Source organism: Myotis lucifugus, unplaced genomic scaffold (assembly GCF_000147115.1).
Source record: "Myotis lucifugus unplaced genomic scaffold, Myoluc2.0 scaffold_310, whole genome shotgun sequence".
Taxonomy (NCBI): Eukaryota; Metazoa; Chordata; class Mammalia; order Chiroptera; family Vespertilionidae; genus Myotis; species Myotis lucifugus.
The window spans coordinates 893,775-916,259 of NW_005871358.1; the positions used below are offsets into that span (position 1 = coordinate 893,775).

A 22,485-nucleotide genomic window follows, 5' to 3' on the forward strand; every position below is an offset into this window, starting at 1 on the left:
TCTCATCTCTTCATTTTCCCTCCATCTCTATCTTTTGTCTCTCATCTCTTCATTTTCCCTCCATCTCTATCTCCCTCTTTCTCCTCTAAGTCTCTAGTGCCTTCTCTCTCTCTCTCTCTCTCCCCCTCTTTATTTTCTCTCCATCTGTCTCCTTGTCTGTCTCTCTGGTGAACGGGCAAGGAAGTCGTCTTCTCTAGCCCCTGCTGACTTAAGGAGAACCCCAGGACATGCCCTGGAACGGGGTGCCCTGAGCAGCAGGAAGTGCAGGATTGGGGGTCCCGTGCAGCACCGCCCCTAACATGAGCCCCCAGCATCTTCCTGTGTGGGGAGCCAGGGTGTGAAATGTCACCACCAGGTCCCAAGCTGGTCGTTGTGGTGGACAGATGTGGGTGCAGTGTGCTTGCACCTGTGTCCCTGAGGAAGGGTGTGGGCCAGAGCACCTTAGATTTGGGAGATCTGAGAGGACACCTGGCCTAACCCCTTCATTTTTACATAAAGAAATGACGGCAGTAAGCACTTTGACACACCAGGCAGTACTTGTCTGCTTAACTCTCACACTCTAGGAAATGGGCCCCCTCTTCATCCCCATTCTACAGAAGGGGAAACTGAGGAACTGAGGCACCTGACCAAGGTCTGGGAGTAGAACCAAGGCCATCTGGCTCCAGTATGTTTCCTGAACTGCTGCCCACAGGTCAGCAGAAGCCAAGACCCCTGCCAGGCTCAGGCCCCTCCCCATCCTTCAGTTCCTGAAAGACACCCTCAGGCGATGGGTGCAGACCCTCTGGCCATGGGCATTGGAGGCCAGGGAGGTGCCACCTGCCCACTCGCTCCTTGAGAAACAGACAGAGCCCGAGCCTGGGAGGGGTGAGCTGCCCCTTCCCTCAGATGTGTCACCCTCAGGCCTCCCTTCCCCGTTCTGTGTCCCCCCTGACCCTCCATCTCTCTGTTCCAGCGCTGTGTGTCCTGCTGACTCTGTTGGAAGATGGACCCCAGAACACCAGGGGTGAGTCTGCCGGGAGTAACTCAGTCCCCAGCCGGAGTCCCAACCCCACCTGCACCTCTCAGCCCAGGCAGAGAAAGGCCTGTTGCAGGAGGAAGCTTAGGTTTGCCCCTCCCAACTCCCCTCCCCAGCCTCTGGCTCAGCCCTCATCTTCTGACCATGGTCTCCGTCCCACAGCCTCTGCCTGTCCCCGGCGGTGCCCTCCAGACTCCTCATGTGTCAATGGCACTTCCTGTCGCTGTAACCCAGGATTCAAATCTTCATCTGGGGAGATTGACATCAGCTACAGGAATCGTTGTGAAGGTACAGAGGCTTGGGGTGGTGGAGGGCTACAGGGAGACGGAATGGTGGTTGGTGGCCTCAGCCTTTGTTCTCAGACCATCATGAAGGACAGAGAAAAGAGAAAGAAAAAGATATGAAGGTGGAGAATGAGAAGTGAATAAACATGGCTTCGTACAGAGGGAAGACTGGGGCGGGGGATGCAGAGCTTCCACCCACCCACCACTTCAGCACTTGCTCCTGTATCCAAATCCAGGAGACAGACAGAAAGCTGAGTAGAGCAGAGCTGATTTAGTGGGTTTCAGGAATGGCTTGCTCCAGCCATAGCAATGTTGCCTGAGTCTAATTATTTCCTAAAAGACACCAGGCTCCATGCTAGGTGTGGGACCAGGCTCTCTGCCCGGAGGGCACTCATGGCTTTGGGAGGTGACCCTTTATCCCGTTTTGTTGCAGACATTGATGAATGTGAAGTACGCAGAGCAGTGAAGGCCTGTGGAAGAGACGCAGACTGCCATAACACGGTGGGGAGCTACTACTGCACATGCATCCCAGGATACAGCCTTGCTTCTGGGGCAACAAAGTTCAGTAATGCGAGTGAGAACACGTGCCAAGGTAAGAATGACCCCGCATCTTCCATCTCCCTGTCCATGAGGCTTGGAGTCACCAGAGCCATTCCTGCGGCATACAGGGTGCCGGGCCCTGGTGATAGGTGCAGCCCCCAGGTCTGAGTGGGACAAGTGTGCCTGTGCCTGTCCCACTAGCACAGAGAGGCAGGGTGGCATGAGAGCCAAGGCCCCAAGTCCTGGTACTGCTACCTGACAGCTGTGTATGCAGTGCCAGCCAGGACACTTATTCAGAAATCACTGGTAGTGTGCGAGATGTGATAATATTACTGTGATTTTGTGTAAAAAAAAAAAAAAAAAAAAAAAAACGAGAGAGAGAGAGAGAGAGAGAGAGAGCCTACCTTTTACAGATAAAAACAAAAGGAGCTTTTCCTTTTCTTAATTGTATGACCTTGGACACGTTCTTCACCTCTCTGTGCCTCGGTTTACCCATCTGTAAAAGGGAGTGACAACGGTGCTTACCTCACAGAATCGCTGGGAAAGTATATGAGATCATAGAGCACATCACAGTGGTGGCTGTTGGGTGTTTAGACTACACTCATTCTGATCTAACACACCCTCTCCGGGTTGGACATCCCAGGGGATGTACCCCGGGTGGCTATTCAGAACAGCTGGCCTGGCCCATCCCCTCACCAGGGACCCAAGAAGAGCCAGGCCTTCATGATCACCAGGCTTTGCCCCTTTCCAGGGAGAGCAGGTGGACAGGGAAGGGGCTTCAGCATCCGCAGGCAGATGGAGCCAGCAGTGGTCAGGCAGAAGCCATGACTCACCCAGAGACAGGGGGTTAGTGAAGAACACAGAGAGGGGAGGAGGAGGCCGAGCTGGGGATCCTGGGGGCTCTGAGCCAGGTCCGCAGGCCTGCCCTGCGTGCAGAGGGAGGTGGCAGAGCCTCCTGGTGGGAGGGAAGGAGGCACCTGCACCTGCCTGGAGCCCAGCGGGAGGGCTCTATCCACGGCACTGCTGGTCCACAGGGGCCTCTGTGGGGGACGTTATGCCCCCGATGTGTAGCCTGCGCACAGGGCACAGCCTTCATGTGAATTGGAAACATGTCCCTTGTCTCCAGGTGGACACGGTGTGTTTGGGGAATGGAGAGCGAGCTGGTGTTTAGCCCCCAGTTGCCTCCTTGGCTGGACCCCCTTGTGCAGTGAGCCATCTGCACAACCGCAGGGTGGTCATGGGTCCCACTCAGCATGCCTGCAAGCCCTGAACGCAGGTGGTGCTGTGGGTACTGAGGTGTGTGGCTGTGTCAGGAACAGGCCAGGCTGAGAGACAGGGCCAGAGCTGCTGGGCAGAGACATGGCCGAACAAGAGTGAGGTGGCAGAGGAGGCACCTCAGGGGGAGAGCTGCTGTGGGTTTGGATCAGGACCTGCCACCTGAAGACCTAGCTTTGTGACGGGTTCAGCTGGGCCGTCTGCGCACCTGCCCACCTCGGCATTCCAGCCTTTGCCGACCTGAGGACCTGTCTGCTCGCGTCACGGCCCACGAGGTCTGCTTTGAGCAGGAGACCTGGGCCCCTTCCTCGGCCGCTCACCCCTCTTTCTCCAGACATCAAAGGGCCATCCCAGGCACCTACCTGGTCTCCCACCCTCTCTGAACCACAAGACTCAGAACCCTCTGCAGAGGCCATTCCAGAAGTTCGGAGCCTGCTCACCTGGTGTCTTATTGCATAAAACACACAAGGGCAGCAGTCAAGATACTTCAAGAGCTCATGGCGCAGTGCATTCCAGAGCAATATTGTCCTCTTCCCCATCGCCAGTGCCTGCTGGATGAGACCTGATGCCACCGGAGCCCACACAGGGGCAGCCATGCCAGGCCCTCCCAGACCCCCCGGGCTGTAATGGCCCAGGGACCCCCCTCAAGAAAATTGCCTCTGGTCCACAGTCCCAGCTGGAGAAGCTGCCTCTTGATACCCGGACCCCAATTCTCTGCCACTCGGCCTCCATCTATTCCCCCAAGCAAGCGTCCACCCTGACCCTCCCCTGTAACTGCAGTTCTCAGGACGGTGGGCAGCTTGATGACCGGATCCAGATGGGTTACATGTTGGGGGAGGACTGGATGACGTTAACCTCCCCAGCCAGCCCCAAGCTCTGAGAGTTGGGTGAAGGAAGAGGCTCCCGCCTGGACCAGGTGACAGGAGGGGGCGTCATCGGGGACCATTGCCCCAGGCTCAATCCTCTCCCAAGGAGGTCAACCCAGGTGCCATGGGGACCCAGACCATGGGGCTACAGAAGACAGAGCTCAGCCCCTCTAGGCAAGGCCCACAGGTCTGTGTCCCTGGTGGGAGAACAAGGAGCCAGATGACAGACACACCTGCCACTCTTCACCCATCAGCTGCTGCTCCCCGCTCCAGGCACCCAGCCCTTGCCCACCGTTGATCAAGCTCACATGTGGATTCTCATCACTCCCTGCCAGTCCAGGGGATGCCATCAGGGGGATCAGAAGGGGCACCTTCACCACAAGACTGCATGGCTGGATGTCAGCCCCACTGCCCTCATGGCCTGGCACCCACTGTCCAGGTGGCCCTGGCCTATCTGGCATCATTTTCACATTCTGGGCCCGGCCTAAAAGCCTTGTCCGAGAGGGGTCAGGCTCAGGGTGGTTCTTGGTCCATCTCCATGGGCTGGAGTCTCAGAAGTCATGTGGTTGGGAGGGCGCTGTCTCACCAGACTCACCAGGATTCCAAGGAGAGCTCAGCCCACAGCACCACCCGGGGGGGTCAGGACAAAGGCCACCGAAACGAGCCTGCTCAGGGCCTGCAGCACTTCTCCCGCCCTTGGTTCCAGGAAGGCCCAGCCTGGCCTTTGCCCAAGTCCTCAGGCTGGGACACAGGTGGCGGTGATGTCCCTGCCCAAGCTGGGAGCTGCCTGGAGAGGAGATGGTGGTGGAGGGAGTCAGAGGGAGGACTTGGACCGCTTCTGGCCACATCTGGACAACAGAGCACCTAGGCCAGCATGCTCACCCACAGGACACCTCCATGTGAATTAGAAAAGGCATCACTCGCCTGGGAGGAGGCAGTGGGGCCTTCAGATGCTTCTATGGCAGGACACGTGGCTGACTCCCAGCCTTGAAGGCTGCCCACGGCTGCAGGCATCCATCACCCTCTCCTTCCCCTTGCAGACATGGACGAATGTCTGGACCCCAGAATCTGTAAAAGCCACAAGTGTGTCAACACCCTTGGCAGCTACACCTGCACGTGCCCACCAGGATTTGAGCTGAACCCAGAGGACCCAAAGCTGTGCAAAGGTAGAGGCCCCAGGAGGACGCTGTGAGACTGGACTGGATGGAGCTGGGGAAGGAGCCAACGCAGGTCCCGCAGCCCCAGGAGGCAGGAGAAGATTCTCAGGTTCCCTGCCAAGGCCCTGCCTAAGGATTTGCCTCCCTGAAAAGTCCTGCCACAGAGCAGGGCGGTGGCAGGGCCTTCTGGGCCTGAGGTTTCTTTGTGGAGCCCCTGTGAGCACCCCCGGCCCTTCCCTTTCCTCATCTGTCACATGCAGCAGGGGGAGGTGTGACTTCTGGTTCCCAGAAGGGAACCTGGGCCAGGGCCCAGGAGGGTGTAGGCAGGAGTCCTTGGTCAAGAAACCTAGTCCCTGTGACTCAGTTTCCCTCCTGGATTTGCCACCTATAAACTGGAGACTATGGTCCCTGCCATGTCCGTCTTGTAGGAGGCCACTGTAATGTGCTTTGAGGGTGAAGTTGAAGGTCACCAGGTGGTGGCATGTGTACTGACGGTGGGATCCTCAGGCAATGAGAAGTGGGTGCGGGGAGGGCCTGACGCTCTGGCTTTGTCCTCAGATGTGAATGAATGTACCTCAGGACGAAAACCCTGCCACAAAACCACCCACTGCCTCAACAATGTGGGCAGCTATAAGTGCCGCTGCCGCCCTGGCTGGAAGCCGATTCCTGGGTCCCCCAATGGCCCAAACAACACCGTCTGTGAAGGTTTGGAGTTCAGATCTCATAAATGACCCACTTCTTCTTTACTTGGCTGAGCCACCTGAAAGGCAGCTGCCATAAGGTGCTTTGGCAGAGAAGGGGCAGCACTTTCAGAAACGGTGTGTGCCCAGGGCAGGCAGTGAGGAGAGGGGGACCTGGGCCAGGCAGGGCTGAGCTTCAGATTCTGTTCTTTTTTAAAAAATATATTTTTATTGACTTCAGAGAGGAAGGGAGAGGGAGAGAGAGAGAAACATCAATGATGAGAGAGAATCATGGATTGGCTGCCTCCTGCACACCCCCTACTGGGGATCGAGCCCGCAACCCGGGCATGTGCCCTTGACCGGAATTGAACCTGGGACCCTTCAGTCCGCAGGCCGACGTTCTATCCACTGAACCAAACCGGCTAGGGCTCGGATTCTGTTCTAATAAGGGCAAGATTGCAGCTCTGGGCGCATCGGTGCTACAGCCCACAGCCTCGGCGAATGGTAGCTATCAGTGTGGCAGCCTCCCTGGTTAGAAGTCCCGCCAGTCCATCCTGCCCTACAGGTGGGGGCACAGCTTTGGGATGACACTTGCACACACACAGCCCTGCCCTGTCCACCTTGCAGGGGCGCTCTGAGCTCATGGTGCTTTTACAGTGGAAAATGTCACCACAAGTTTGTATCCTGTCAGTCTAGGTAGCTGGTAAGCAGGGCATAGTGGGGTGTCCTCGGGGTGAACTGCTAAGGGATTTGGGAGAAGAGGCAGGAAGGATGCGAGCAAGGAGTAGAGGGAGGGCCTGACGCTCTGGCTTTGTCCTCAGATGTGAATGAATGTACCTCGGGAGAACATTCCTGCCACAAATCCACCCAATGCAACAACACCAAGGGCAGCTATGAGTGCCTCTGTCGCCCTGGCTGGAAGCTGGTTCCTGGGTCCCCCAGTGGCCCACACAACACCGTCTGTGAAGGTTCGGAGTTCAGATCCCACATTCCCAAAGACCCACAGCTCAAGCCACCTGATCACATATTCATGGGCACCCACACGAACCCAGCACAATGAATGCTGGGGGTGCCCTGCTGGGCCAGGCTTCCATTCTTTGACACTAAATGGGAAAAGATCTGGGGGTCCTGCGGAAGGAGCTGGGGTACCAAGGGGAAGGCTCCTGGGGGACCCCAGGCAGCAGCTAATTACTAACTGGGACAAAGGTATCTAATATCTCACAACCTGTACCTCTGTGAGGGCTGACCTGCTGTGGGTCAGGCCTCTGCACACTTCCCATAACCCCTGTGACTGCCACTCAGGGATGTGCAGTCAGCGGGTGTCATCACCTCCAGCCAAGGTGTCGGGTGGAGGGGGACTGGACACAGGAAGGGGGTAGAGCACAGAGAGGAGAGGGGCCCAGATTCCTGAATAAACAAAGGACTACTCGGTGTGAAAGTAGGACCTGACCCTAGACCCTGCCTCCAACACACACACACACACACACACACACACACACACACACACACACACACCCCTAATGAACTGCTGTTCTGTTCTCTGCAGAGATCTTCCCCACCTGGAACCCGCCCCCTGGAATCAAGAGCCAGGTGAGTGACTCCAGCCGGGACCAGGAGGCAAGGTCCCTCCACTCAGCTCACTGTCCACCCATTTTCCCACGCTCCCCCACCCACCTGTGAAGGTTTCTGACCCCTCGTCTCCTCTTTCCCCAGAGTCTCTCCAACTTCTTTGAAAAAGTCCAGGAACTGAGCAGAGACTTCAAGACTGCCTCGGCCCAGGACACCATCCACGTAAGGACATGACCTGGGGGGAAGCCCAGGACAGTGTGGGGGTGGCTGGGGGATGCTTCGCTGTGAGTGGAGACAGCCCAAGCAGGGGCCTCTAATCAGAGAAACAGCTGTGGCTGTACGCACACTATACACACACCAGATATAGGCTGTCCCCCAAAAGTGTATGGACACAGCCTGAACAATTATAAAGGCAGTGTTGATTAAAGTATATTTCATTTTCAAAATTGAGCTACCAGCTATTAAAGTATGTATACATTTTTGAGGACACCCTGTATATCCCCATCGCACAAACGGATGTACATGCACACCACCATTCCTGGGTGGCCCTCGCGCACACACACTCACACTCGCGAGAGATATAATGGCTACAGAATGGAGCAATTCAGAATTTTGCCTCTGGAGTGGAGTCACAGAGGTTCAAATCCCCCACACACTTACTGCCGTGACCTCAGAGTCCCCCTCTCTGGGTCCCAGTCTCCCGCTTTATACAGCGGTTGTGAAGGTTTAAATGAACTAAGAGAATCGTTCTCAAAGAACAGTGCCCGGCCCCCAGTAAGCACTGGATGTAAGTTTCAGCATATGCACGTAGCCCAGTAGAAATATATGAGCCCCTTATGTCATTTAAATTTTTCCAGTAGCTTTATTTAAAAAAAAAAAAGGTAAAAATAACCCTAGCTGGTTTGGTTCAAAGGATAGAGTGACGGCCTATGGACTGAAGGGCCCCAGGTTTGATTCAGGTCAAGGGCAAGTGCCCAGGTTGCAGGCTCAATCCCCAGTGGGGGGCATGCAGGAGTCAGCCGACCAGTGATTCTCTCTCATCATTGATGTTTCTATCTCTCCCTTCCTCTCTGAAATCGATAAAAATATATTTAAAAAAAATGAAACTAGCCCTGGCCAGGTGCCTTAATTGGATGGAGCATTGTTCTCTACACCAAAAGGCTTCGGGTTCAATTCCAGGTTGGGGTGTGTATGGAGGCAACCAATTGATGTTTCTTTCTCACATAGATGTTTCTCTCCCTCTCCCGCTTCCTTTCTCTTGCAAATCAATAATAACATATCCTTGGGTGAGGATTTTTTAAAAAGTAAAAGTAAACAAGTGAAATTAATGTGAAGATTCCATTTAACCCAATAGATTCAAAATATTACCATTTAAATATGGTGCCACGCGTGACTCATGGTGAGTGTTCTGGACAGTGCAGACTTAGGAGAGAACCTGGCAGAAGTCAGTGGCTAATCAATGCTAAGTACCATATAGGCATATACTCACCTTTGTCTTCTGGCTACTGCAGTATCTAGATGATTCCCCTGTGTCTGTCCCCCAGGCAACCCAGGGGGATTCTCCAGTGTGTTCCCTAGTGAGGGAGTGAGATCAGGGTCCTTTGGGCGGTCCCTGTGGTGCAGGGACCCAGCAGCTGTCACCCATCACCTCCAGAAATTCATCACGTCACTGGATGAGCTGGAACTTTCTGGGGACCTGGAGGCCCTGGCCCTGTCTGACAGGCACCGCATGGCCACCCACCTGCTCTCATACCTCGAAGAAGTCCTGAGGAACCTGGCCAAGACCTTGCCTGCACCCTCCTTCACCTACCATTCCCCTTTGGACACAGGTGAGGCCTCTTCCTGCCCTGCCCCAACCCTGGGCCCCATCCTGCATCTGGATCCCACAGTCACTGCCCTTCTCCCCTCAGAGCTGTCCCTGATGATCCAGGAGCAACGGAATGGAACCGTCACCCTGGGCCAGAGCCATGCACGAATGAAGCTGAACTGGACTCAGGCAGCTGGAGTCGGGGACTCAGGTAACAGCAGGTGGCCGGAGGGGGCACCGGTGGGAGAGGGAAGAAAGAGCTGGGATATGGCTAGGTGTGAGGTTCCAAATATATAACCATTGGAAACTGAGCCATCGGGAGGGACTCCAGGCATCATGGTGGATTGGCCAAGCCTAATTTGGACGTCTTGGGAGGGAGGGAGGGAGGTAGCCAGCATGTCTGTTCTCCAGGCCCCCCTGTGGCAGGCATATTCTCCAGCCGAAAAATGGAGACACTGTTGGTCAATGCCTCCGTGGTGCTGGACCCTGAGAGGAAAGCCCAGCTGGAAGAGACATATGAAAGTTCTGTCAACGATGCTCAGTCCAAGCTCCTCTCCACTGTCAACACGGTCTTTCTGAGCAACAAGAACACGGAGAAACTAGACCCTCCTGTCACCTTCTCCTTCTCCTACCATGTGAGTCCTTGGGTGGGGAGGTGGGATCAGCCCCACTGTTCATCCCCTGGCCAAGGTCATGGTGGCCCCTCTGCAGTCTTCATTTCCCCACCTCCGCCCCTTCTGCTACTTCCTTAAATGTACCTCAGGGCCTTTGCACTTGCTGTGCTCTCTGGCTCAGATAACTTTCCCTCACATGACTCAGTCCTTTACCTGTTTCTAGTCTTTGTTCAAATGCCACCTTCTCTAGTAGGCTCTCTCTGACCTCCTTATTTAAAATTACAATCTGTAATCAGTCATGCCCTATCTTTCTCTTATCCTGTTCTTTTTTTTTTTAATAGCACCTACCACCTTCTAAAACACTATAGGGTTTACTTATCTATTAGGTTTATTATTTACTGCCTGTCTTCCCAATGAGCATATCAGCCCCACAAGGGCAGGGATTTGTGTCTGCCCTGTTCACTGCTGTGGCCCGGCCTAGCACACACAGTAGGTGCTCAGTAAATACTTGTCAATGAAAAGCAGCTTCCTCAGACCCAGCCCAAGCTCAGACCCCCAAGGGTGGACTCTAGGCTAACATCTCTGAACACCCCACCTGCCCACAGCCGGAGACGCCCAAGTCACGTCAGGAGCTAATCTGTGCCTTCTGGAAGGGTAGCAACAGTGGTGGGTACTGGTCCACCACAGGCTGCAAGAAGCTGGGCAGCAGTAATAACAGCATCACCTGCCAATGCAACCACCTGAGCAGTTTTGCCGTCCTCATGGCCCACTATGACGTGGAGGTGAGCAGCCCCAGGGCTACCCTCAACAGCCCACAGATGGCAAGGTTGGCTTACGTGAGATGAGCAGCTGGTTCTTGATGGTGTGGCCCAATGGGTTTTTTTGGTTGTACAGCTAAGGTGGTCCCACAGACAAGCCCCCTTGACCCAGCAACTAAATGTGGCCTGACTGGAGGCCCTGCTCCAGCTAGCTTACCTCTGTCCACCCCGATCCAGTTGACCCAGTTGTTAAATATCGCTAAAAGCTGGAGCACAGCTCTGTATGTGGCCTCAGGTGATCCATAGATAAACTGGGCCATGTGGATAACTGGAATGGGCTAGGTAGAGTAGGGGAGGTTGGTGGTCCAGGCCAAAGGCCCAAGAAGTGCTAAAATGTAGGATTTGTGAGCTGATAGGTGTGTCCAGGTGTGGAAGGGGCAAGAGATGAGGTCAGAGAAGGGGACCCATCAGTGTTGGAAAAGGATGGGACAGTCAAAGCCTCACTGGGACCTTTTCCAGAGAGCAGTCTGGGATCTTTGCTGCACCCACGGATGTGTGTGTGTGTGGGGGGGGGGGGGGGGCATTAGAATGACAGAGACACCGCCGGCTTGCCAGGCTTGAAGGCAGAAGAGGTGGGGAGAGGTGATCGGCCTGATCTGAGTCCTGAGGTCAGGCAGGTCCCAGGTGGGTCTGGGCTGTGGGGCCCACAAGGAGGGCACAAGGCCTCAGGGTGCTCATCAAGCCCCTCCCATTCCGTCCTGCATCTAGGACCCGAAGCTGGCCCTGATCACCAAAGTGGGCCTGGCACTGTCGCTGGTCTGCCTGCTGCTGTGCATCCTCACCTTCCTGCTAGTGCGGCCCATCCAGGGCTCGCGCACCACCGTGCACCTGCACCTCTGCATATGCCTCTTCCTGGGCTCCGCCATATTTCTGGCGGGCATAGAGAACGAAGGAGGCGAGGTGAGGTCCCTCCCCACAGAGTGCCCAACTCTCACCTGGGAGCGGCTGGCTAGGTCCCAGGTCGGAGAAGCCCCGCCCCTGCACCGGCTTGAGCACCACCTGGCCACGCCCCGTCCCGCCCACAACCCCGCCCCCGCCGCGACCCCGCCCACCACAAGTGCTCTGGCCCGGAATGCGCTGAAGTTGCCCCGCCCCCACCCCGCAGGTGGGGCTGCGCTGCCGCCTGGTGGCCGGGCTGCTGCACTACTGCTTCCTGGCTGCCTTCTGCTGGATGAGCCTAGAGGGCCTGGAGCTCTACTTCCTCGTGGTGCGTGTATTCCAGGGTGAGGGCCTGAGCAAGCGCTGGCTCTACCTGATCGGCTACGGCGTTCCCTTCCTCATCGTGGCCATCTCAGCGGCCGCCAGGCCCGAGGGCTACGGCCGCCGTATCTAGTGAGTGGGGAGTCGTGAGGCCACAGGAGGGCTGGGGGGCTGGCCAGGGGTGTGGGGCCACAACCTCGGTGCCCCAATCCCCTCAATCCCCTCGGGCTCCTGACCAGACCCCTCTCTTCTCATCCAGCTGCTGGCTGGACCCCGCCCGCGGCTTCCTCTGGAGTTTCGTGGGACCTGTGACATTCATCATTTTGGTAACTAATCCCCACACTCCACCCTTAAGGCCTGTGTCACCTGGCTCCTCACTGAGCCCAAAAGGCCAGCTCTCTCCCTGAGTAACAAGGACAAAACCCTAATCCAAACTCTCTGCTCTCCGCCCAGTGCAATGCTGTCATCTTCGTGATAACTGTCTGGAAGCTCACTAAGAAATTCTCTGAGATCAACCCAGACATGAAGAAATTAAAGAAGGCCAGGTGAGGGCAGGGGCCGACAGGGAGAGGGGGGATGCATGGGGTGTCCCCTGCTACAGCTGCCCTTCTCCCCCAGGGTGCTGACCATCACGGCCATCGCACAGCTCTTGGTGTTGGGCTGCACATGGGTCTTCGGCCTGTTCCTCTTCGACCCGAGGAGCCAGGTGCTGGCCTATGCCTTCACCATCCTCAACTGCTTGCAGGGCTTCTTCCTCTTCCTGCTGCACTGCCTGCTCAACAAAAAGGTGGGCCGTGGGTCAAGCTGTGGGGGTCCTCTCCCCTTCCCCTACTTCCTGGGGCTGCCTCCCCTGACCTGGCACCTTGGGCCTTGCAGGTGAGGGAGGAGTACCAGAAGTGGGCCTGCATGGTCACTGGGAATAAGTACTCGGACTTTGGCACGTCGACATCCAGCTCCAGCCACAACCAGACTAGGGTAAGGGCCAACCCTGGTGTGGGGGTGCAGGGCCAGAAGGCAGCCTTGGGCCGGAATCAGTCCTTACTGGGTTCCTCTCTCTCCAGGTCCTCAGGCCGTCGGAGTCTGGCATGTGACTGCGAGGTTCTGGCCAGGGCAGCAGCTCCTGTGGCCTCAGCAGCTTTTGCACATACTGAAGACTGTCTCCTCTCTCACCACCTTGATCCCTCCACTCTCCTGTCCCCAGAGAAGGGGCATCAACAGTTGTTCTCTGGCGCCAAACCCAGGAACACAGGGTGGAGTCGGACCTGATGGACCTGCTTCTGGCTGCCTCTGCTGCACCCCAGCTGGCACCCAGGGTGGGCAGGAGCCGGACAGGGCTGCAGCCCCTTGTCCTGGTACCCAACACCCGGACAGACAAGGCTCCTGGCCTCCCACTCATCTGTCTTTGCTACATAACCAGAGGCCAGCGTGCTGGGGTTCTACTTTCCTGTTAAGCTAAGACTAAGCTCAAGGATGGGAGAAGGGCAGGGCCCCTTTAGGCCCTGCGACTCACGGTACAGAGGCCAGTCTGCCTCCCGGACAGAGGGTTCTCAATGTTTTGAAGGTCGTGGATGTTGTGTAATGTGTTGTTGTTTTTTAAATCTGTATAAAGTTTTCAATGTTGACATTTAAAATTTAATCTCACAGATACTAGTACAGGAGGTGGCTTTGCTGGCTGGGGGGCTCACTGACCAGGCCCACTATGTCTGTGAAATGTGAAGAGACCAGTAAGAAACAAATGGGCGGGAGCCAGGCTTCCATAATAAAAATTTATTCTTACACAAATCTACAGTGTTTGAACAGTAAAAAGAAAAGCCCCACTGTCGCCTAGAAAGAGGACTTGAAGCAGCACGTGGGAAGCAGGGTGGCTCCGGGATGTCAGGTGTGTGGTTACCGGCTCTGCTCAACTGTAAGACAAAACGTGCAGAGGCCAGTGAGAGAGGAGGAGAGGCCCCCGGGGCCCAGCACAACCCTCCTGCCCCAGCCACTTACTGTATGTGGAGATGTCAATTTCTTCAGGAAGCTCCGCCACATTTACTTCAAACCTATCCTGGACATCATTGAGGATTTTGGCATCATTCTCATCAGACACAAAAGTGATAGCCAGGCCTTTGGTGCCAAAGCGACCGGCCCGGGCCACCTGCAGGGAGATACAGGAACTCAGGTCAGGCAGAGACACAACCTGGGGATCTGAGGACAAGCCAGGCCTGGTCCCCACCCCAGGAAGGGGCCATCAGGGAGGTGCCACCTCTGTGGGGCCACTCACCCGGTGGAGGTAGGTGTCCGAGTCCTCAGGCATGTCGTAATTGAAGACGATGTTGACTCGCTCAATGTCCATCCCTCGGCCAAACAGATTGGTGGCCACCAGGATCCGCCGCTGGAAGTCCTTGAACTGCTGATAGCGTGACAGGCTGGGTGCAGGAGAAGCAAGAGGCAGACATCAGGTACAAGGTTCCTGAGTAGCACTCCCTCTGAGGGCCCCACCCTCAGGCCTTCGTGGTGGCACATACTCACCGCTCCTCCTGGGCCATGCCCCTATGGATGGCGATGGCTGGGAAGTTCTGTTCCACGAGCAGCTGGGCCAGGGCCATGCAGCGCTGCACCGACTTCACGAAGATCACCACCTGCCGGAGGAAGGCAGCAGAGTCAGGGCCACGGTCCCCATGCACTGTCCCTCCAAAGGTCCAGAACCCCCCAAAGGGCAACAGCAGTGTCACCTGGTTAAACTCTAGCACGTCCAGGAGGTCGAAGAGTTTACGGTTCTTTTCGCTGTCTTTGAGCTTGACATAGTACTGCTGCAGCCCATGCAGCGTGAGCTTGGTCTCGTCGTCCACAAACACCTCCATGGGCTGAGGGGAGGGGAGCAGGAAGGGGCGGGCAGGGCTTACTTCTGGGCACCCTGTCTGCCCAGAACCTTCCAGGAACGACTCCATGCTGCGATGCTTCCCAGAGAGGCTGCTGTACCCAGTGAACATTTCTCTCCCAACAGCTGGATCTAAGCTCTGGTCTGATTCAGGTGTGGACCAAGCTCAGCTCCCAATCCGACAAGACAGCGAGGAGGGCAGAAGGGCTCCACACGCCTCCCAGCATTGCCGTGCTGTGAGGGCAGCATGGGTGACGTGCCGCCGCAGCAGCTTGGGCCTCAGGACCCAGGAGGGCCAAAGCTGCTGCACCGAGGTCTTGGCTTACTCACATCTTGCATGAACTTCCTGCAGACGGGCCGGATCTCCTTGCTCAGGGTGGCACTGAACATCATGCACTGCTTCTCGTGTGGCGTCAGGCGAAAGATCTCCTGTACATCCCGCCGCATGTCTGGGTGGGGAGGGCAAGAAACAGGTGGGCATGAGTGCCTGCCAGACCTTGACCCCCACCCGAGACCAGTCCCAGCCCCTCCCAACCTGGCACCAAGATGAGGGTGGTGTGAGCAAGGAGTGGAGGGAGGGGTGAGACCCCAATGCCTGCGGGGCTGGTCTTGGGGTGAGCGCAGGCCCAGGAGGAGCTGCAATCCACTTACACGCTGCCAGAGCGGAGCAGCCGTGCCAGAGCACCTCCAGCCATGCTTCAGGGAAGGGAGCCTGAGGCAGAGACAGCTGCTGGGGTGAGAGCTGCAGCTACCTCCCAGGACACAAGCCCCATCTCTGACTGGCCCCGTCAGGGCTCACTGAAGGCAGGCAGGGGGTCTAGAGCTAACCCGGCAGGAGAGGAGGCTGTGGCAAGCCTCAGGCTAACATTTAGGTGTCGGACAGTGGCTCATTTAGGCCCTGTGGTCCCACTCAGCTTGGGGTCAGAAGTAGCAGGTCACATTAGGTCAAAGCAAGAACTCGCCCTAAACTGCTACAGGAGACCTGCCGGCCACCCACGTGACCCCACTTTGGGAAATCCCGGGTCCACCTGGCTCTGAAGTCTGGAAGGCTGTGAGGGCGCAGGTGCGGCTGGCTGGGTCTCTGGCAGCCCCCCAGACCCACAAGGACACTCACCCAGCTGCTCCAGCATCTTGTCACACTCATCCAGCACGAAGTGCTTCACGTTTCTCAGGTTGAGGCTCCTGTTCCGCACGAGGGCCAAGATGCGACCTGGAGTCCCCACCACGACGTGGGGACAGTTCTTCTTCAACACCTCTTCGTCCTTCTTGATGGAGAGACCCCCGAAGAACACGGACACCTATGCAGATGGGGAGAAAGTCACTTCTGCCCATCCAAGGACTGAAGCCTCGCACCCTACTCCATGCTGTCAGTGACAGCCACCCAGCCATGGCCCTGCCAACTCAGGCCGCAGCAGACCTCAATTCCCCAAGCCTCGACAGGCCTGAGAGCCTGGGCACAGCTCCACCGAAAAGCAGCCCAGGGCTGGGACCTGCGCAGGCCTCTGGGGGCCATGCATAATTCATCAGGCTTTTAAGGAGCATAAACCACCGCAAACCTCAAAGGCAGCTGCTGCAGCCAAGCTTGGTAAATGCTGGCTGGGCCAGAGCTGAGGCCAGCCAGGCTGTAGAGGACCATATGGCGCCAGGCCCGGCTCAAGGGGGCTCACCTTGACACTGGGCATGTACTTGGAGAAGCGCTCATACTCCTTGCTGATCTGAAAGGCCAGCTCCCGAGTGTGGCACATGACCAAGACGGTCACCTGTTGGGTAGGCAAGAGAGACTCACTCAAGGCAGTACCCTAAATCCTCCCCAGCTAGAGCCCACACTGGCTCTCTAGCCAGTGACAGGCCCCGTGCTGAGTCTACTCTCTAGCTACTGGGGTCTTCTGCAACCACATCATGACCTCCCACTAAAACTCCCTCCTTCACCATGTACCCTAAGGAAACAAAGGCTCGTGTACCCACATGCAGCAGCACATGGATGTTGCCCCAACATGACAAAAACAGAACACTGGTATTCACCTCAATTATCCCCCAAGAGAATGGAACACGATTGTCATGGCATGAGAAGACAGCTAAGGCCTGTCAGCAACTACAGCAGTAACAAAGCTGTGTACAGTGGAACCCCCCTTCAGAAATACGGTAGGGACAATTTAGAAAGTACACGCAAAATAACAACCATGTCTCTGGATGGTAAAACTATGGGCACTTTCCAGTTTTTTTCTTGGCTTATTTTTGGGGGGGATTTTGTAAAACTAACTACTGTACTTCATTTTAAAAGCCCGCAAAAAGAATGTGGAAACAGGAATTTTTAACACCAGGAGTCGTGGTCTATGCTACTTTACATAACTTAAGCCTGGGAGGGAGGACGCACCCACCTGTCCATTGACGGGCTCGATCTGCTGTAGGGTGGCCAGCACGAAGACTGCAGTCTTGCCCATTCCAGACTTGGCCTGGCACAGGACATCCATGCCCAGGATGGCTTGGGGAATACACTCGTGCTGAACTGAAGGAAAAAGAGCCCATGAGTGATTGGAAATTGGATTCTCCCAGTGTGGGCTGTCAGCGGAGGGGTGTGGTGTGGTGGGGAGCGAAGGAACAGGGAGGCGTACCCTCAGATGGATGCTCAAAGCCACAGTCCACTATGGCCCTCAGGAGCTCAGGCTTCAGCAGAAAGTCCCGGAAGCCAGAGCTGTGGATGGAAACGTAGGACCCCTTGACATCTTTCTTGGGGGGGACTGGGGTGCTCTCTGTAGGAGCCTGGGGCTCTTCATCTTCCTCATAATCCAGAAGCTCGTTTTCCACATCCTGTTCCGCCATAATACTGGAAACAGAAGAGGGAGGAAGGGCCCAGGGAAGCAACTGAGATGCATGGAAAGCCCACCAGCCAGGGAGTAGGCTACACAGCAGCTGCAGGCTGTTAACACAGGTTCGAGAGGGACAATGCATTGGGGTCCTATCTTAGTGGCTGGCCTGGAAGGCCACCAGCTGATGAAGCTGAGACAGGACATCATTCCCCCACATTGACCCCAGCAGCACATCCCATCAGCTCCATCTGTGCAGCATCGCCCAGCTTCAGCCTGTTGTGGCCACATCTCTAACCACTCTCCAAACCACCTCAGCTCTCCCTGCCAGCTAAACCTCCACAAAGGCTTCACTTGCTCAGAGTGGTGTTCCAATTCCTCCCCACGACCCTCACAACCCTCCTCCTTGGCCCGTCAACCTCAGTCCATGCCACCCCTATCAAATCACCCAGCCTTGCTTGGCTGCTCAGACTCAAGTCCCTACCCCAAGCTTTTATAGCCCATCGATGCCCCCACAATGAGTTTCTCCCAGATCTTTGCACAAATGTCTCCTCCTCAGCACCCTGGTCTCAGGTCTAATGAACTGCCTGAGACTACCTAGCCTAAAGGAACCCTGTCCCTATCAATCGCAATCAATTCAAAGGGAATCTACCCAGCCTGCAGAGACCTGAGTTTGTGAGAGCAGCATCTGCCCAGCCCCAGCTCCTCCTGCTCTCTGTGGTCTGCACTGGGGAATAATTAAGTGCTCTCATGAAAAGGCCTCCCATTGGGCCTGGGCCAATAAAGATGAAGCTGAGATGGTAAATGGAATTAATACAAAGCTAGCTCACATCCTGGCTTTATTTAATCCAAAACATACAGAGCACCCACTGGGTGTTGAGATGTGCTACAGGGACCCAAACCTGACAACACTGTCTCTTGTCACTCCTGCCCGACCCCAGCCTCCAATCTACGGAGTAGAAGTACTGAAGGAGCCCCTCTTCCTGAGCGGGGTGCAGAGGGTCCAGGCCCAGTTTATGGCCATCCTGTCACTCATCCTCTCCATGACTCCGTGGCCCAGGGTTTTCACCGCCTCTGTGCTGAGGCCTCTCAAACTGTGTCTCTAACAGCAATGACACTCCTCAACTCCCTCAGTTACCAGCCACCTCTTCCCCATTTCCCTTTGTAAGTTGAACTCAAAATGCCCAGAGCAAAAACCCTCCATTTCTCCCCACAGGTTGCGTCCCCATTCTCTCTCACATTCTTGACCCATCAGCAACACATCCCACCCTAATGAACCATCAGGCCAGTTCTCACCCCCGCTACCTTGCGGGTCCCAAGCTGCCGTTACCTTTCTTTTTAAAATTAGAACAGCTTGCCAAAACCAGTTTGGCTCAGTGGATAGAGCGTCGGCCTGCGGACTGAGAGGTCCCGGGTTCGATTCCGGTCAAGGGCATGTACCTGGGTTGCGGCGCATCCCCGGTGGGGGATGTGCAGGAGGCAGCTGATCGTGATGTTTCTCTCTCATTGATGTTTCTAACTCTCTCTATCTCTCTCCCTTCCTCTCTGTGAAAAATCAATAAAATATATTTTTAAAAAAAATTAGAACAGCTTTGAGATATTCACATGCTATAGCCTTTAAAGTGTACAATTCAATGGTTTTTAGTGTAATCATAGATACATACAGTCATTGCCACAGTCAGTTTTAGAACATTGCACCACCTAGAACAAACCCTGTACCCTTTAGCTATCATCCTATGCCCACAACCCCTTTGGCAACCACTCGTCTTTCTTTTCTATGAATATGCCTATTTTGGGCATTTCATGTAATGGAACCATATAATGTGATCCTTTTATCTGGCTTCTTTCAGCAGCACGTTTTCAAGATTTATCCATGTTTAACATGTATCAGTATTGCATTCTTTTTCATGTCTGACTATTCCATCGTACAGGTACAGTACCAATTTATCCACTGTCAGCTGATGGGAATCTGGGTATCTAAATTCTGTCAACAGCTCCCTTACTAGTCTCCCTGTTTTCCATCCCCCATGATCCTCCATCCACTCTTCCACAGCAGCCAAAAGGAGCCTATAGAAGCTAAGTCAGAGAATGTCACTCTTGCTCAAAACTGTCCACATGCTCCCACTGTGCTCAGAATAAGACTCAAAAGGAGTTCTCACCACCCTCCTAGGCCCTACACCTGATCCCCTCTGTGGTCAGACCTCATCTCGCCCATCGCCCGCCCTGACTGGCCTTAGCTGCTGGGCCTCACACCTTTGCACTTGTTGCTCCTGCTGCCTGGAAAGGCCACGAGTTCCACTTCCTTCAGGCATGTTGCTCCAGAAAGGCGTTTCCTGCTGACTCCAATCTAAAAAGCACCCTTCAACTCATGCCAGCAACTCAGTCAAGACCCTAGGTCAGAACTTGGCATACATCAAGTAAGCACTCAACAGTAATGACTAAGTAGATGGAACTAAAATCAAAGCCTCAGTTTAGAGGCTAAAATGAATATGCATTTTTATCCGACTCTTGAAAAAGGTCGTCTGATACCAGCCCTGAGGATTGTGACCGGCAGACAGGAAGGGGTCATTTCCCAGGTAGCAGGGAGAACAGGAGGAATGTTCAGTCCCTAAAGCGAGTAGGACTGGCTGGTTGACAAAGAGGCAGAAGACAAAGGTGGAAGAGCTGGTCAGGTCCAGGGCGCTTGTCCTAGGGAATCTCTGATTAAGTTTTAGATTTGAGTGACCCCGTCAGTCTTTGCCCTTCATTTGCCCAAGAGCGAGTGACTAGGAGTAGGAGTTGGGGATGAGACCAACCTCACCAAGGGAAAGAGGATTAACCGAGGTAGGGAAGAGGATTAACTAAGGAGGGAAAAGGGTGGACCACTCCGCTACAAGATGGGATCATGCCAGCGTATGCTCTTAGCTGACCAAGAGGTGGTGTATTTAAAAGAAATAGTGTCCCCACCGGCGTGGCTCAGTGGTTGAGCCTCGAACCAGGAGGGCACCATTCGATTCCCGGTCAGGGCACATGCCTGGGTTGCGGGCTCCATCCCCACTGCGGGGCGTGCAGGAGGCAGCCCATCAATGATTTTCTCTCATCACTGATGTTTCTCTCTCTCCCTTCCTCTCTAAAATCAATAAAAATGTACTTTTAAAAGTAAAGGAATAAAGAGGTTTGGAAGGGTAGACCGATTTGGGAACATACTGAGTTTTAGCACACGTTTTTCTAGGAAGTGGCTACCCAGGATCAAAAGCTCAAAACAAATGAGACCAGGAGAGATCTGGCGAGATTTGTCCCGCCCAGAGGGTGTGACAGACACTGCCTGTGGCCCCAGGAGCGGAGGAACCTAAAGTCGACACCACAAGTGACAACTCAGACATGTACGCGCACCCTTTCACCCTCAAATCCCAGGAAGGATGTCGACTTCAGTGTGCTCCCTATTTGGACATGGTTTTTGCCCTGAATATCTGAAACCACAGATCCCCCCTAAACGGGGAGCAAGAACAGAGCCGAGTAGGGGAGCGGAAGTTCCTCGAGCTCGGAGAACCCCATCACGTCTACAAACTCCGGTTTCTCCCATCGCGGTTCCAGACCTCGGCGTCGCCCTCCGAACCCTTCCCCAAACAGTCCCGGGACGCCTCGCGGTCTCCTCGAACAAGGAGGCTCGCTCCCCTAATAGGGCTCGTCCCCCGGGGCGCCATGACAGCACCTCCCGGAAACGGGTCCCGCGTCCCGCCAACTGCCGTCCCGCCCCTGGCGCATGCGCTCCGGCCTCCAACGGCCGCCACGCGCGCGCGCGCGAGCGCACCAACCGCTCCGCCCCACCTTGTCTCGCGCCCCCTCCTCCTTCTCCCCTCAATCCCCTGCGTCTCCCCTCGCCCACTCGCCCGCAGGCCCGACGTCCCCGAACCGGGGCCCCGCGCCCCGGACCCGACTCTCACCTAGTTCCCCGTTCGCCTCCGCGCGCTCCGAGAGTCGACCCACCACGGATGCCCGTCCCGCGCCCCGACACGAGCTAGAGCGCTTCCTGCCTCCTGCGTTGGACTGAGGGTCTGCTCACTGGGCCGTTGGCTTTTCAGTCAAGAGAAGCGGGAGCGGTGATTGGATTCTGTGGAAGATGTCTGAACACTATTGGTGAAGAAGGAAAGAGGGCGTGCCTCTTGCCTCGGGTTCATTGGTCGATCTAAAAATAGGCGCCCGAGTGGGCTGGGCCGTGTCTGCCTGCCTCCTGTCATGTGACCGGGGTTTGGCCTGAGGTGGCTTCCGCCATATTTGGTGCTGGCAATGGAAGCCAGAATGATTGACTTGTACTAGGAGTGTTACTTTCTTTTTTTTCTTTTTCTTTTTTTATTGACTTCAGAGAGGAAAGGAGAGGGAGAAATAGAAACATCAATGATGAGAGAGAATCATGGGTCGGTTGTTTCCTGTACACCCCCTACTGGGGATTGAGCAGAGCTGTAGGCCGAAGCTCTATCCACTGAGCCAAACCAGCCAGGGCGTGAGTGTGTTAGTTTTAAGAAATGTGGCCTCCCAGGGCTCAGTGGTTGATGGCTAACCTAGGAAGTCATGGTTCGATTCAGGTCAGGGCACATGCCTGGGCGGCCAATCAGTGATTCTCTCTCATCATTGATGTTTCTCTCTCTCTCTCTCTCTCTCTCTCACTTCCTCTCTTAAATCAATAAATATACATTAAGAAGAGAAAGAAAGAAAGGAAAGGAAAAGAAAAGAAAAGAAAAGAAGCCTTGCCCAGCCAGCGTGGCTCAGTGGTTGAGTGTCAATGTATGAACCAGGAGGTCAGGGTTGGATTCCCCATCAGGGCACATTCCCCTGATTGCTGGCTCATCCCCAGTGTGCAGTGTGCAGGAGGCAGCCCATAGATGATTCGCTCTCATGATGAATGTTTCTATATCTGTCCCTCTCCCTTACTCTCTGAAATCATATATATGTATATATAGAGATATATATATGTATATATATATATATACTTTTTTTTTTAAAGAAATGTTGCCTCTAC

General features: G+C 55.2%; 2 protein-coding genes across 7 annotated transcripts in view; one reads left to right on the forward strand and one right to left on the reverse strand.

Annotated features, from left to right (window-relative positions):
* Positions 1–13,607, forward strand: part of ADGRE5 (adhesion G protein-coupled receptor E5) — a 16,212-nt gene extending 2,605 nt beyond the window's left edge. Inside the window, exons 2-20 of one of the 5 annotated variants that reach the window (XM_014465756.2) lie at positions 953–1,003; positions 1,178–1,303; positions 1,733–1,891; positions 5,021–5,146; positions 5,696–5,842; positions 6,639–6,785; positions 7,364–7,407; positions 7,531–7,608; positions 9,041–9,215; positions 9,297–9,404; positions 9,605–9,828; positions 10,413–10,589; positions 11,334–11,525; positions 11,731–11,957; positions 12,085–12,151; positions 12,279–12,370; positions 12,444–12,612; positions 12,702–12,800; positions 12,887–13,607. In XM_014465756.2, coding sequence (XP_014321242.1) covers positions 953–1,003; positions 1,178–1,303; positions 1,733–1,891; positions 5,021–5,146; positions 5,696–5,842; positions 6,639–6,785; positions 7,364–7,407; positions 7,531–7,608; positions 9,041–9,215; positions 9,297–9,404; positions 9,605–9,828; positions 10,413–10,589; positions 11,334–11,525; positions 11,731–11,957; positions 12,085–12,151; positions 12,279–12,370; positions 12,444–12,612; positions 12,702–12,800; positions 12,887–12,916 — 2,438 coding nt within the window. In that variant the 3' untranslated portion in view covers positions 12,917–13,607. The remainder of the gene's footprint in view (positions 1–952; positions 1,004–1,177; positions 1,304–1,732; positions 1,892–5,020; positions 5,147–5,695; positions 5,843–6,638; positions 6,786–7,363; positions 7,408–7,530; positions 7,609–9,040; positions 9,216–9,296; positions 9,405–9,604; positions 9,829–10,412; positions 10,590–11,333; positions 11,526–11,730; positions 11,958–12,084; positions 12,152–12,278; positions 12,371–12,443; positions 12,613–12,701; positions 12,801–12,886) is intronic. The other 4 variants (XM_023763962.1, XM_023763963.1, XM_023763964.1 and 1 more) reach the window with 4 other exon arrangements.
* On the reverse strand, positions 13,578–21,566 carry DDX39A (DExD-box helicase 39A). Of its 2 annotated transcripts, none has more exons than XM_006100331.3 (11): positions 21,413–21,566; positions 17,298–17,509; positions 17,064–17,191; positions 16,353–16,445; positions 15,800–15,983; positions 15,016–15,134; positions 14,540–14,671; positions 14,337–14,446; positions 14,089–14,233; positions 13,815–13,962; positions 13,578–13,729 (listed from the first exon to the last, which is right to left on the reverse strand). In XM_006100331.3, the coding sequence occupies exons 2-11, from the start codon at positions 17,503–17,505 to the stop codon at positions 13,713–13,715; spliced, it is 1,284 nt and encodes a 427-aa protein (XP_006100393.1). In that variant the 5' UTR covers positions 17,506–17,509; positions 21,413–21,566; the 3' UTR covers positions 13,578–13,712. The 2 variants fall into 2 exon arrangements, with proteins under 2 accessions (XP_006100393.1, XP_006100392.1); XM_006100330.3 differs by lacking the exon at positions 21,413–21,566 and adding an exon at positions 19,743–20,459.
* Positions 21,567–22,485: the final 919 nt, after the last annotated feature.